The 14,044-nt window shown below is 39.8% G+C and overlaps 1 protein-coding gene and 1 long non-coding RNA gene across 2 annotated transcripts in view; one reads left to right on the top strand and one right to left on the bottom strand.

The window, feature by feature from the left end:
- Positions 1-10,381, bottom strand: part of MORC3 (MORC family CW-type zinc finger 3) — a 38,288-nt gene extending 27,907 nt beyond the window's left edge. Inside the window, exons 1-6 of the mRNA XM_005861281.2 lie at positions 10,292-10,381; positions 5,165-5,237; positions 4,039-4,171; positions 2,919-3,133; positions 2,233-2,380; positions 368-515 (exon numbers count right to left, since the gene is read on the bottom strand). Coding sequence (XP_005861343.1) covers positions 368-515; positions 2,233-2,380; positions 2,919-3,133; positions 4,039-4,171; positions 5,165-5,237; positions 10,292-10,366 — 792 coding nt within the window. The 5' untranslated portion in view covers positions 10,367-10,381. The remainder of the gene's footprint in view (positions 1-367; positions 516-2,232; positions 2,381-2,918; positions 3,134-4,038; positions 4,172-5,164; positions 5,238-10,291) is intronic.
- On the top strand, positions 2,286-13,227 carry LOC106725241. The gene is made up of 4 exons (XR_001361113.1): positions 2,286-2,391; positions 4,191-4,197; positions 9,906-9,909; positions 13,214-13,227. It is a non-coding gene; the product is annotated as an uncharacterized LOC106725241 (long non-coding RNA).
- The last annotated feature ends 817 nt before the right edge of the window (positions 13,228-14,044 follow it).

The following is a 14,044-nucleotide window of genomic DNA, read 5'->3' as shown; positions in this document are numbered from 1 at the left end:
CTTCAGCTGCGTGGCTGCCGGCCGCCATCTTGGTTGGCAGTTAATTTGCATATTGCCCTGATTAGCCTATGGGAAGCGTAGCGAAGGTACGGTCAATTACCCTTTTTGTCTTTTATTAGATAGCATACTTATTCCATTATATCCAATTTAAATAATATAACTACATAGTGAGAGACTGACAAACACTGTTAGACCTGATGACTTCACAATTAAAAATTATTTATAAGCAAATAAAACCACCAGTGCTCATGCAGGCACATGTCTCAGATATTGCATTTAGAGATCAATGGTAGCATTTATAACAAGTGCACAACATATCTTCCACTATTTGATGCTTTTCTCACTTCTACGGGGCCTGGATACATACCCTCAGGGAATAGTCGCTTTCTGGGGCAATTTGGTCCATCCTCTCTTGCTTCTTGTACCCTTTCTTCCCTGTTATCTCATCTAAATCTTCTGGAATTCTGATGTCATATTTATCCTTCTCAAAATCAAACTCAGTTGCACTTTTATAGCTGTAAAATTAATTTTTTGAAGGAACAAAATTTTAACTTCATAACAAGATAAGCAAGGAAATACTACTACTTAACAAAACAAAACACCTATATACACGGTAGGCACTATAGTGGTGGTGGGGGGGGGGGGGGGGGGAGAAGCAAGAAATAAAATGAAAGAAAAGGAATCTAAGAAAATGAAAAAATAAATAAATAAAACCTTTATTCACACACACTGCTAGTGGGAAGGTCAAATGGTGGAGCTACTTTGAAAAACATTCTGGCCGTTTCCTAAAAAACTAAACGTGCAACTCCCTATGACCCATCAATTACACACTGCTGGTCATTCACTGTAGAAAACGCAGACTACATTCCCGCAAAAATCTGTCGAGGAATGTCTAGAGCAGTGGTTCTCAACCTTCTGGCCCTTTAAATACAGTTCCTCATGTTGTGACCCAACCATAAAATTATTTTCGTTGCTACTTCATAACTGTAATGTTGCTACTGTTATGAATCGTAATGTAAATATCTGATATGCAGGATGGTCTTAGGCAACCCCTGTGAAAGGGTCGTTCGACCCCCAAAGGGGTCGCGACCCACAGGTTGAGAACCGCTGGTCTAGAGCTTATCTGTAATGGCCAACAACTGTAAACAACCCAGATGGCCTTCAACAGGTGCCTGGTTAGACACCCTGTGCTCCCTCCACACGGGCTACTACTCAGCAAGAAAAAGGAAGCAAACTACTGCCGCACAAGAACCTGCATGAATCTCCAGAGATTTATGCTGAATGAAAGAAGTCAATGGTTTCACACCATGATTCCTTTTATCAACATGCTTGAAATGAGAAAGTTATAGAAATGGAGAATTAGAGGTCGCCGAGGATGAAGGAGAGAAAGGCTGTGGACATAACAGGGCAACTTGAGGAACCCCTATAGTAATAAAAATATCCTGTATAATGCCTGTAACAGTGTCTACAGTTTTGCGAGATGTTCCCATTGGGGGAAACTAGGTAAGTGATGCATGAGATCTGACATTATTCTTATAATGGAACATGAATTGCAATCATCTTAAAATAAAAAAGTTTAAAATGAAAAAAAAAAAAACATGGGGAAGTACAGGGAAGCAAAAGTAAGAAAAAAGAAAAGAAAAAGGGAATACAGGAGGTCAGAAAAGCACAAGATTTAACGTATTTTTAGTTCACCATTATTTGTGCTTTATTCCTCTGGTTCAATATGTGTTAGATATCTCAATATTACACATTAATCCTAACTTTTAAGAACTTTTATTTGCAAAGGTTCTTATTCTCATTACAAGGACAAAAAACTACAATTTCAGCAACACAAGTCTCATCAATATTTTTTCTCACCAGATGCTAAGTCATGCTTAGCTTTAAGTAATGGATTAAATGGACAAAGATTTCTCTTTTAATAGCTGGGTTTCTATTGTCTCATTTATTTGTTTGTTTTGAGGAGAGGGTGAATAACAGTAAGAATGGAGTGCTATAGAGACTAAACCTCAAGGCTAGGAAATTTATTTTTAACATGAAACTATTCCAAATTGAAGCTAAAGTGGCCTCAATAAAACACCCTTGGAAAAGAAATCATGAACTGAACCAAAAAATAAGCCCCTTCCAATGCACTTCTACTCTGTACAATCCAGGGATGAATGTCATACAATCACTCCTGCACACGCACTTTACCTCCTCGATGGTTAACAACTTGCAGTGGTCTATACTTACCTCCTAAGGTTCCAAATGATGATCCTCGTCCCCTTCTTCCCTATGATAGCATCCAGTTCTGCTAGTAAACTCTGCTCCGTGGGAAACAGAGAATGCTTCAGAATTGCAGCCAGGCTTGCCTCTGATTCCGCTAAATTAATCATCTGTCGTATATCCTAAGTTAAAGACCAATAACATATTTTCCACAAGTGCAATATGAAAACCAACTCAAACAACAGAAAAACTACTTCCTAAATTATTTCCTAAGTTTTAAAGTGGCGGTCTGATTTCAAATGAATACCCAGGATGAAGTATGAGCAAGTGTATTACCCCTAATAATGTACTGGTTCCAATATTTGAAATGTGGTTATACAGAGGATATTTTCCTAAAGATATCTTATTTGTCATGGTAATTAGTGAAATTTTCAAGCCAGACCACAAGTCTCATTAGAGCACAGTAAGACTGAAATAAAGAGGAAAGCTACAGAAGCTCAACATGAAATGCAACCGCCTAACAGCTAAGGACTTTCGTGGCAAAATTCCCGCAGAGAACAGAGGGACAACACTGAGCCACAGACATAAGGTAGAGGCAGGGACAGGAATAGGAACTAGAATGGAAGAAAATGGAGGAAGGCAAAAGGATAGAATGATTCACATTATTTCTTCAGAGTTTCTACATCGCTTCTATTTCAAAATCCAAAGGATATGGTGTTGGTTGAAGGCCACTATTGGAACAACAACATGTTCTGCTTGTATGGCTTCCAAGTAGGTCTGAGACAAGAGGCCCACACTCATGGTTTCTCCATTTTTGGTAAAAACAATTGCATCTTTACCCAAACGCATAGAACCTGACTTGAAACCATTCCCATACAATCCAACTGGGACATGACCATTCACGGTGACTTTGTCACTGAAGCCAAAGCTAAAAAGAAAAGAAAGATTTTAAAAATAAATATGTATAATCATGCTTTTAATTCAAAAACTGTAATAGGTAAAGAGCCTAGTTTTGTATGCTGGCCTCATCCTTTCTAGATCTATAATCTTGGGCAAGTAACTGCTAATCTGCCTTGGCATGTTTTCCAATCTCTGAAATGAAGGAAACGCAGTCTACATCATAGGGTGTTTAAGGATCTCACAAGCCAAACAGGAGCATGTGGCCTGGCACATGCTGGCAAATGGCCAAGTTATAATTCGGGTCCCTGGGCCCTTTAAATTGCACCCCCTGAAATCTCTCCTGTAGGTGTGGTTGATTCTCTTGTTCTCACCAAGCCTTGGTAGTATGGTTACTGATGGGGTGGCCTTGACTTTTTGGCAGCATAAGGAGTATTTGAGGAACAGTAAGACCTCTACTACCAAATTCTCCCTCTACCCTGCACCTGTGCTAAGTATTTTCGTTTCCATTTCAGGCACATTTGGCTTCATACTGACATCCAATACTGTGACCCTAGAACCCAAAGTCCAGGAGTCTTTTATGCTGCTTCCTCATCCTCTAAAGGATCCCTTTAAAATTACCATCCCCTCCCAAAGTGGTAAGTTTCATTGGAAATACTGGTTAAAACTAATTTACACTAAAGTATAAATAACTGACACCAATGTGCTATAGCTCTATAAATGGTGGAATTCTAGATTAAGTCGGACATGAGGGGAATGATGAGAAGAATGGTAGGGATTGCCTAATAACCTAACAGTAGAAATGAAGGAAAACTTACGAGAATAGAGCACACTGCGAGTTCTTAAAAAACAAAAACTATGGGCAAGAATACAATACATGAAACCCTTGAACTAGGTAAAAGCAATAATTTTAAGAAGTGTGACACTTTCACATACCTTAGCATTTTATGTAATTTATCTGAAGTCATACCATTCCCATTATCAGTGAATGTCAAGCATATGTGCTTATTTATCACTGTTTTGTCAATCCATATCTGTTTAGCATTCACATCAGGATCGTATGCATTATCTGAGAAACAAAATTTGAGAAATTTTGTGTTTGCATTTTTAAAAACGCAACTAGTTCAGAACAATCTTTTAACAAGCAACAGAATAACATATTTTAAGGACATTTAAAAAGTTGAAATGTTAAGAACTTGTGAGATTTAAAAACATAAAACTACAACATTGTACCCTGCTATATATCGCTCATGGCTATTACAGAATTAACTCTTTCTGATGCCCTCCATTCAGAGAGCAAGTGGAATCACTTCCTACAGAGATAATCAAGGGAAGGCCTTCTGCCCAAAGACCAGCCTGGCCATATATCACAGGGAAGCTAAGAGCTGGTGTCAGCTAGCACTAGAGCAGATGTGGAAGGGACACATTTTCTGCTAAGCACAGATGAAGGTTTACCTTCTGCCGCGTTCTTCAAATTGTGTCTCTTTTCAATAGTTAAAAAGAAAACCACAGGCCCCAAATGGTGTGCCTTTTGCTAAAAAACTATGATACCAGACCTAGCTGGTTTTGCTCAGTAGTTAGAGCGTCGGCCTATGACTGAAGGGTTTCGGGTTAAATTCCAGACAAGGGCACATATCTCTGTTGCAGGCTTGATCCCCCTCTCTCACATTGAAGTTTCTCTCTCTCTGTCTCTCCCCAACCCTTCCACTCTCTCTAAAAATCATTGGAAAAAATATCCTTCCCAACTATTAAAAACATATTACTATTTTTTTATAGATCTAGTTATTTTATAATCAGAATAAAAATATTTTCAACATAAATGCTTTATGAACTTAGTGAATTAAAATACTTTCACAATAGTATAGGAAAGTTGAACAGTGATTAATTTGACTAATCTGACATCCATTTGAGTAACTGTCATGCTAGGTAACTTTTACCCATAGTGTTATTATTCAAGATACATTTTTTTTTAATAAAGCACACTTATATAATATTTTTCAATGAAAAGTTTTTTTAAAACTTCAATTGCAAGTAATAGGTTACATATGAAAATTTTACATACCTATTAATTCAGCAACTGCACTGAATGGCCAAGTGTGACTAGTAGAATTGGTATGTAAAAACTTCGGGCAGAGCTGGAAAAAACCCATGAGTCATGTAAATTAATTCAGGTCTTACTTTTAGGAACAGAAACTGAGAGAAAAATTCTGAGATTCTAAATAAAATACAGTGAGCAAGAGAGTGAAAGTAACCAGTCAGGACCTGCGGACCAACTCACAACAGACAGCTGGCATTCGCATCAACTTCTACAGTGACCGCCAGACCCCACAGCATTCGAATGCATGAACTTTCAGGACCGTTTCCCACAACCAATCGCAAGTGGTCAGCATCTCTTCCTTACAGCTGTGCACGCCCCCGGGACTGGCCCCACCTTTCCCACCCCACCCTTTTATCTGTAGCCAATGTAAATTCTTTCAAACAACTTGCATCTCTCTTTCCCAAAACATAGCGCCCATCACCTCCAGGACTGTGACATGTCCGCCTTCTCCACCTGGCCTGCTGCTGGTGATTTAGACTTCCTGCCCCAGGACCTGGACCTTTTCTGGCTGGCATTTGGCTCAATAAACCCTTTCTTTCAGAAAAGCTTTCGGCCATGAGAATTTTTTGTTTGTTTAACAAAACCAGTGTAATTTTCTGTCCTTTCATTAAACACTGAGTCCCAGTAAAAATAACTTAGCTGCTTCTTTCAGGATATACCTGAAAAATATTACCTAGAAAATAAGATTCCTGGAAGATAAGTCTGTTAATCATCAAGTTTACTCATCAAGACTTTCTTCAAAACCCTTGCCCTCTAATATCCACCAATCCAAAGTCATGACATCATAAATTGCCTAATCCCAAAGTTACCAACCTTGCAACTACATAAAACTACAACATTGTACCCTGCTATATATCGCTCATGGCTATTACAGAATTAACTCTTTCTGATGCCCTCCATTCAGAGAGCAAGTGGAATCACTTCCTACAGAGATAATCAAGGGAAGGCCTTCTGCCCAAAGACCAGCCTGGCCATATATCACAGGGAAGCTAAGAGCTGGTGTCAGCTAGCACTGGAGCGGATATGGAATCAAAATCACCCAGCCAAGGCTCCCTAATCTCACTACTGTGACACAACTAAGGCTGTGTCAACGGGGTGTTTTCTACTTAGGGCCCTTAGGCCTAATAAACTTAGCTTTGCTTTTTAATCAACAGCTTTTCTGGTGGTCTCTTGAAAAGTCATCATAGTACTATGGCAGTAGTGTACCAGGTACATCTATAAATCCTTTAAACAATGTTCAAATGCAACAAACCTTCTTGACTTCCAATGATTTTATGTTTGATTTAATTCACATTAGTAAAGTATGAAAGAATATGCCAATCAACCTCACGAATAGGGATCTCTACATGGCTGAGTAATGTAAATATCAAATGTATAAACACGCACAAATGGCTTTAAAAGGCTGAGGCTTGAATACTTCAACATGCAAAGACTTTTCATGCAAGGAGGACTTTATGCATTCATTGTGAACAGATTCTATCATATTTAAGGGAAAAAAGAAGGCACTTCAAGTGTTTCCTATGAAGAGCCCTAGAAATGTGATTCGATTATAAATTAAATCGGCCACAAGGTGTCAGAGAGTGGTCTGCCTTTCTCTGTCCACACTAGGTTTTGGATAATCCCCAAGAACTCGTCCAGCATTAGGTTGAAGTACACATGTGAGAAATGGTATTCCAGCTGGAGGCTATGTAATTTGGATTTGCTGCAGCATGCATCCATGCAATGAGGGATATAAGCAATCAGACTTTCGAAAGCACCCAACACAGAGAGCCCTTCATAAAAATCAATGTCCAGACTTTCATCTTGCACAAGAAGCCTCTTCTCCAATTAACCTACCTGAGAATGCGCCAGCACTCATAGTCCCGCGCTTCTTGCTCAATTGTCATTCTACAATTTATTATTTTTCAATGGCATATTGCTCCACCTTTCTACATCTTACTATGGGACATGGCATTAGGGTATAAAACCTTTAGCTTCCAAAGAAGAAAGTGATTAATCAACCACCATGAACCCTTAGGGTTTGCCTCTATTTCATGCATTTCTGTCAGGTATGAAATCTGGAGTTAGCAATGTGGTATTTGGGCCCATGTTGTAATACTTTGATTTTAGATGTACGGCATAGTGAGACGGTAGGAATGTCAAATTTCATTTAAGGACTTCATCGTATACACAGGCTCCAAACTGACACAGTACAAATTGTTACTGAGAAGAGTCCCAGGGGAGCAAAGCAAAGAAAGCATCAGTGAGAAACAATGAATGTTAAACAGTTGGTTTTGGGTACTGAAACACAGCAATTGTTTTCAACTATTTTTGATACTAACTGGAAAGAAAACCACTTGAACAGCCAAAGCTGCAGTGTAACACACACACACACACACACACACACACACACACACACACACACACAAAGCAGACCATGATGTGGAATGTATTAAGTGTATGATCCTGGGCAGTAAACATAACCTCTGTGCCTCAAGTTGTAAAAATGAGGTTAACAGTATCAGCTTACAAGATTGTTAAGAAGAATTAAATAACTTACTATTTGTAAATGCTTAGAATATCTGGAACATAAGCATTATAAGTGTTTTTAAAAATGTATCCCTTTAAGCCCTGACCAGTTTGGCTTAGTGGATAGAGAGTCGGCCCTTGGATTTAAGGGTCCCAGGTTCAATTCCCGGTCAGGGCACATGCCCAGGTTGTGGGCTCGATCCCCAGTAGGAGGCGTGCAGGAGGCACCCGATCCATGATTCTCTCTCATCATGGATGTTTCTCTTTCCCTCTCCCTTCCTCTCTGGAATTTAAAAAAAAAAGTGTTGGAGACCGGGTGTAAGCTGACATGGTCCTTGCACCTGAAGGGGCTAGCAAGGCTGGGACCCTTACCCACACAGTTTTCCCAGACTTGTTTGGATGGCGGTTATCAGTAGAATGAGAGCAACCTTTGTAGAATGAGAACAGCCTTTCAATGGCTTATCAAGAAGTCTGTAACTATTTACTGAGATATGCTGTACCGAGAACTTGTCCTTCTGCTCTATCTCTCCCTTAGAGATTAAGAGGAACAAAGAATACATTCCTCTTGCCAGACCTCCTATTCAGTGTTTTGTGTATAAAAGGCATTGCGTGGTTAATAAACTTACTGCAGTTCCTCGATTGACCTGTTGTCCTCCCGATCCCGCTCTCCTGTCTTTCTTTCTTTTCTCAATTCCCACCTCCCTACCTCAGCCTGGTTCAACCTGTCAGGCTGGCTCTGACAAAAAAGTATTCCTTTAAAGGCACCACTAATTTGTAAAAATAAGGAAAATCCTCAAGGATCTCAAGTAAAGAAGGTAAGATTAAGAACAAAACTAAGATTTGAAAATGGGGATGCACTGGAGGTTAGATTAGGGTGCTTAAGGAAACACAGGGTTTCGGTTTTAATGGCGACTCTGGGGTAGATTTGGCAGAAGAGAAGCACACACTGAGCCTCCCACCCCCTCAATAAAAGGAGACAGGAAGGAGGGAATCTGCCTAATGCAAAGTTTGTCTGTTTTGGTCTGGACTCCAGGTATTAAAAAAAAAAGTATAACATGAAGATGTGCAAAAAGAGGCAGGCCTTCTTCACCTGCGTGCCTGGTTGTAGAGCAGCCCAGCTTACAAAACCTGCAGAATTACTTTGCAGACAAGGCCCCAACCAGGCAGCACAGGACCCCCCCAGGTCGTTATTTGGGGAATATTTGGTACAACATCTAAAAGAACACTTTAATCCACCAGGAGAAAATGTGACGCCCACCCCTCTAAGTACTAGGTAAAAGACATCACTCTACAACATAGATATCCCTTCAGATCACTAGACATTTAAAAAGTAATTTCCAAAAAAGGCGTGCACACGCACACACATAAATGAGATGCTATGAAGACTACAGATTTCTTTTTAAATCAATAGTCACAAACTTGAAATAATTTTTTTTATATTTGTATTGATTTTTAGGGAGAAAGGAAGAGGGATAGAGAGGTAGAAAGATCAATGAGAGAGAAACATCATTGATCAGCTGACTCCTGCACTCCCCCTATTGGAGGATCAAGCCAGCAACCCGGGCATTCGCCCTGACTGGAAATTGAACCGATGAACTCTTGGTACATGGGGCAATGCTCAACCCCTGAGCAACATCAGCTGGGCTGAATAATTTAAAAATAAAACTTTTAAACATAAAAACCTGCCCTAACTGGTTTGGCTCAGTGGATAGAGTTTCGGACTGAGGACTGAAGGGTCCCAGGTTGGATTCCGGTCAAGGGCATGTACTTTGGTTGCGGGCACATTCCCAGTAGGGGGTGTGCAGGAGGCAGCTGATCAATGTTTCTAACTCTCTATCCTTCTCCCTTTCTCTGTGTAAAAAATCAATAAAATAAAAAAATAAAAAATAAAAACATAAAAACCTGAACACACAGAGAGTATTTACCTCTTCTCTGTCCTGAATCTGCTCTCTAATGAAGGAGAAAAAAGACATAAACCCAGAAGAACAAAATGAATTAATAGTAGACAAAAGTCAGTAGTTTGGAAATTAGAAATCTTAACTGACTTAATAACCTGGAAAGAGAAAAATCTGAAGCAGGAGATAAGAAACCCAAAAAGAAGAAGGCCAGGAACCTTGAAAGAACCTTAGAAAGCTTAGGAATTAGACTTTGCTGCCTTCAGAATCAAAGGTACTAGAGCAGCGGTTCTCAATCTGAGGGTCGTGACCCCTATGGGGGTCGAATGACCCTTTCGCAGGGGTCACCTAAGACCATCGGAAAACACATATTGAATATATAATTACATATTGTTTTTGTGATTGATCACTATGCTTTAATTATGTTCAATTTGTAACAATGAAAATACATCCTCTACAGATTCTGCCCCCACCCTCTTTACTAGGTGTTTGGTGTTTGTATTTGTTTGGTTTATCTACTGGTTCTGTGGTGTTTTCTCCATATACATATATACATATATATATATTTTTGTTGTTGTTGTTGTTGTTCCTTCTTCTTTTCTCTCCTATCTTTTTTTTTCTCTCTCTTAGATATCATTTGTACTCTCTTTTCTCTCCCCTAATTCTCTTTTCCCAGGTGGTCACTTACATAGGGGTTATCGGTGTCATGAGTACATTCATGCTTTGTTCCCCTTGAGTCTTGTCTTGTTAATGTGAATTTCATCCTGTCTGGCTAAAGTGCTAGAGAGCAAGCCAAATAACCAGACACCTGGAGAGGAGGAACAGGGACGCATGCAGCTCACTCCCATCCAAAGAGCAGCAGCTGTGCAAGCAGCCCACCCCCATTCGAGGAGCAGCAGACTTGCAATCAACCTGTCCAAGTCCAAGGAGCAGTAGCCCCACAAGCAGCCCACCACATCAGAGGAACAACAGCAGCATGCAGCCAGCCCCCATTCAAGGAACAGCAGCCACGTGAGCAGTCCGCCCCAGTTCAAGGAGTAGCAGCTGCATATGTAGCCAGCCCCGATCCAAGGAACAGCAGCCTTGTGATCAACACACCCTCTGTCTGAGGAACAGCAGCTGTGTGAGAAGCCTGCCCCCACCAGCCAAAGGAGCCACCACAGCTGTGAACAGCACCCACCAGAGGAGCTGCTGCCAACTGAGGAGCAACTGCTACCACCACCGCCCGAGGAGCAACCGCAGTCTGAGGAGCCACAGCCACCCAAGGAGCAGCCCCTGAACGACTCAACATCTAGATCTGTCGGTGAGATCAAACATGGGTAGACAAAGAAACCCCCAAAGGAAAGAAAAGGAGGACTCGCCAGAAAAGCAGCTAAGTGAGACAGAGGCATGCAACATGACGGAAAAAGAATTCAGAATAAGGGTCCTAGAGTACATGCACCGGTCGGAGGAAAAAATCAATACCATATGCAAGAAGCTAGAAGAATCAGATGAAAAATTCAATACCATATGCAAGAAGCTAGAAGAATCAGATGAAAAATTCAATACCATATGCAAGAAGCTAGAAGAATCAGATGAAAAATTCAATACCATATGCAAGAAGCTAGAAGAATCAGATGAAAAATTCAATACCATATGCAAGAAGCTAGAAGAATCAGATGAAAAATTCAATACCATATGCAAGAAGCTAGAAGAATCAGATGAAAAATTCAATACCATATGCAAGAAGCTAGAAGAAACAGATGAAAAAATCAACAACTTAAGTAAGGCCCAAGAAGAAATGAAGAGTGATATAGCTGCCATAAAAAACTCCATTGAAAGTATCAACAGTAGACTAGGAGAAGCGGAGGACCGAATTAGTGAATTAGAAGACAAGGAAGCAAAACACACCCAAACTATACTGCAAATGGAGAAAAAAATTAAAAGACAGGAGGAGAGCCTAAGGGAGCTTTGGGACAACATGAAACGAAACAACATACGAATAATAGGGGTGCCAGAACAACAGAAAGATGAACATGGATTAGAAAACCTATTCGAAGAAATAATATCAGAAAACTTCCCTGAGGTGGGGAAGAAAAAAGTCACACAAGCCCAGAGAGTCCCAAACAAGGTGAATCCGAAAAGACCCACACCAAGACACATCATAATTACCATGGCAAATGTTCAGGACAAAGAGAGAATCTTACAGGCTGCAAGAGAGAGACGGAAAGTTACATACAAGGGATCTCCCATTAGATTATCAAATGATTTCTCAACAGAAACACATCAGGCCAGAAAAGAATGGACAGAAATCTACAAAGTGATGCAAAGCAAAGGACTGAATCCAAGAATACTCTATCCAGCAAGGCTTTCATTCAAAATTGAAGGGGAAATAAGAAGCTTCACAGACAAAAAAAGGCTAAGGGAGTTTATCACCACCAAGCCAGCCATGCAAGAAATGCTAAAGGGACTGGTGTAAAAAGAAGAAATAACAAGCTCAGAAAGAAAACAGCCACACACAAAAAGAAATGGCTATAAACAAGTACCTTTCAATAATAACTTTAAATGTAAACGGACTAAATGCTCCAACCAAAAGACATCGAGTGGCTGAATGGATAAAAAAACATGACCCATACATCTGCTGTCTACAAGAGACCCACCTCATTAGAAGGGACTCACACAGACTGAAAGTGAAGGGATGGAAAAATATCTTTCACGCAAATGGAAAGGAAAAGAAAGCTGGGGTAGCAATACTTATATCGGACAAAATACATCTCAAAGTGAAGGCCATAACCAGAGATAAGGAAGGCCACTTCATAATACTAAAGGGATCAATACAACAAGAAGATATAACCCTGGTAAACATATATGCACCCAATGCAGGAGCACCCAAATTCATAAAAAAACTCCTGGAAGATATCAAAGGAGAGATCGACAACAATACAATCATAGTAGGGGACTTTAATACACCACTGACACCACTGGATAAGCCCGCTAGACAAACAATCAGCAAAGAAACAGCAACCCTAAATGACTCACTTGGTCAGATGGACTTAATTGACATCTTCAGAACACTTCACCCCAAAGCCGCGGAATATACATTCTACTCAAGTGCTCATGGGACAGATTCAAAAATAGACCACATATTGGGTCACAAGCAAAGTCTCCCCAAATTCAAGAAGATTGAAATCATAAAAAGCATCTTCTCAGACCATGATGGCATAATATTAGAAATAAACTACAATAAAAACAACCCAAAATACTCAAACACTTGGAAGCTGAATAGCATGTTATTAAATATTGATTGGGTTACCAATGAGATCAAAGAAGAAATTAAAAACATCCTGGAAACTAATGACAATGAAAACACAACAATCCAAAACCTTTGGGACACAATGAAAGCAGTCCTGAGAGGGAAGTTTATAGCTCTACAGGCCTACCTCAACAAACAAGAAAAAATGGTAGTAAATCATCTAAATCTACAGCTCAAAGAATTAGAAAGAGAGCAACAAGAAAAGCCCAGAGTGAGCAGAAGGAAGGAGATAATAAAGATTAGAGCAGAAATAAATGACATAGAGACCAAAAAAACAATACAGAAAATCAATGAAACCAAGAGCTGGTTCTTTGAAAGGATAAACAAGATTGACAAACCTCTAGCCAGGCTCACCAAGAAGCAAAGAGAGAGGTCCCAAATAAACCAAATCAGAAACGATAGAGGCGAAATAACAACAGACCCCACAGAAATACAAATGATTGTTAAATAATACTATGGACAACTCTACTCCAACAAATTAGACAATCTGGAGGAAATGGACATATTTCTAGAAAAATACAACATTCCAAAACTCAATCAGGAAGAATCTAAAAATCTCAATAGGCCAATAACTATGGAAGAAATTGAAGCAGTCATCAGAAAGCTTCCAGCAAACAAAAGCCCAGGACCAGACGGCTTCACAGGGGAGTTTTACCAAACATTCAAGGAAGAACTAAAACCTATCCTCCTCAGACTACTACAAAAAATCCAAGAGGAAGGAACACTTCCAAGCTCATTCTATGAAGCCAGCATCACCCTAATACCAAAACCAGGTAAAGACAACACAATGAAAGAGAATTACAGGCCAATATCCCTCATGAACATAGATGCCAAAATCCTCAACAAAATCTTAGCAAATCGGATCCAGCAGTACATCAGAAAGATCATACACCATGACCAAGTAGGATTTATCCCAGGGATGCAAGGATGGTACAATATCCGCAAATCAATCAACGTGATACATCACATAAACAAATTGAAGGAAAAAAACCACATAGTCATATCAATTGATGCAGAAAAAGCATTTGACAAAATTCAACACCCATTTTTGATAAAAACTCTCAGCATGGTGGGAGTAGAAGGATCATACCTCAACATAATAAAAGCCATATATGACAGGCCCACAGCCAACATCATACTCAATGGACA

Source organism: Myotis brandtii, unplaced genomic scaffold (assembly GCF_000412655.1).
Source record: "Myotis brandtii unplaced genomic scaffold, ASM41265v1 scaffold147, whole genome shotgun sequence".
NCBI lineage: Eukaryota > Metazoa > Chordata > Mammalia > Chiroptera > Vespertilionidae > Myotis > Myotis brandtii.
The sequence above is the reverse complement of the archived record's forward strand: the minus strand, read 5'-3'. Positions and strand labels throughout refer to the sequence as shown.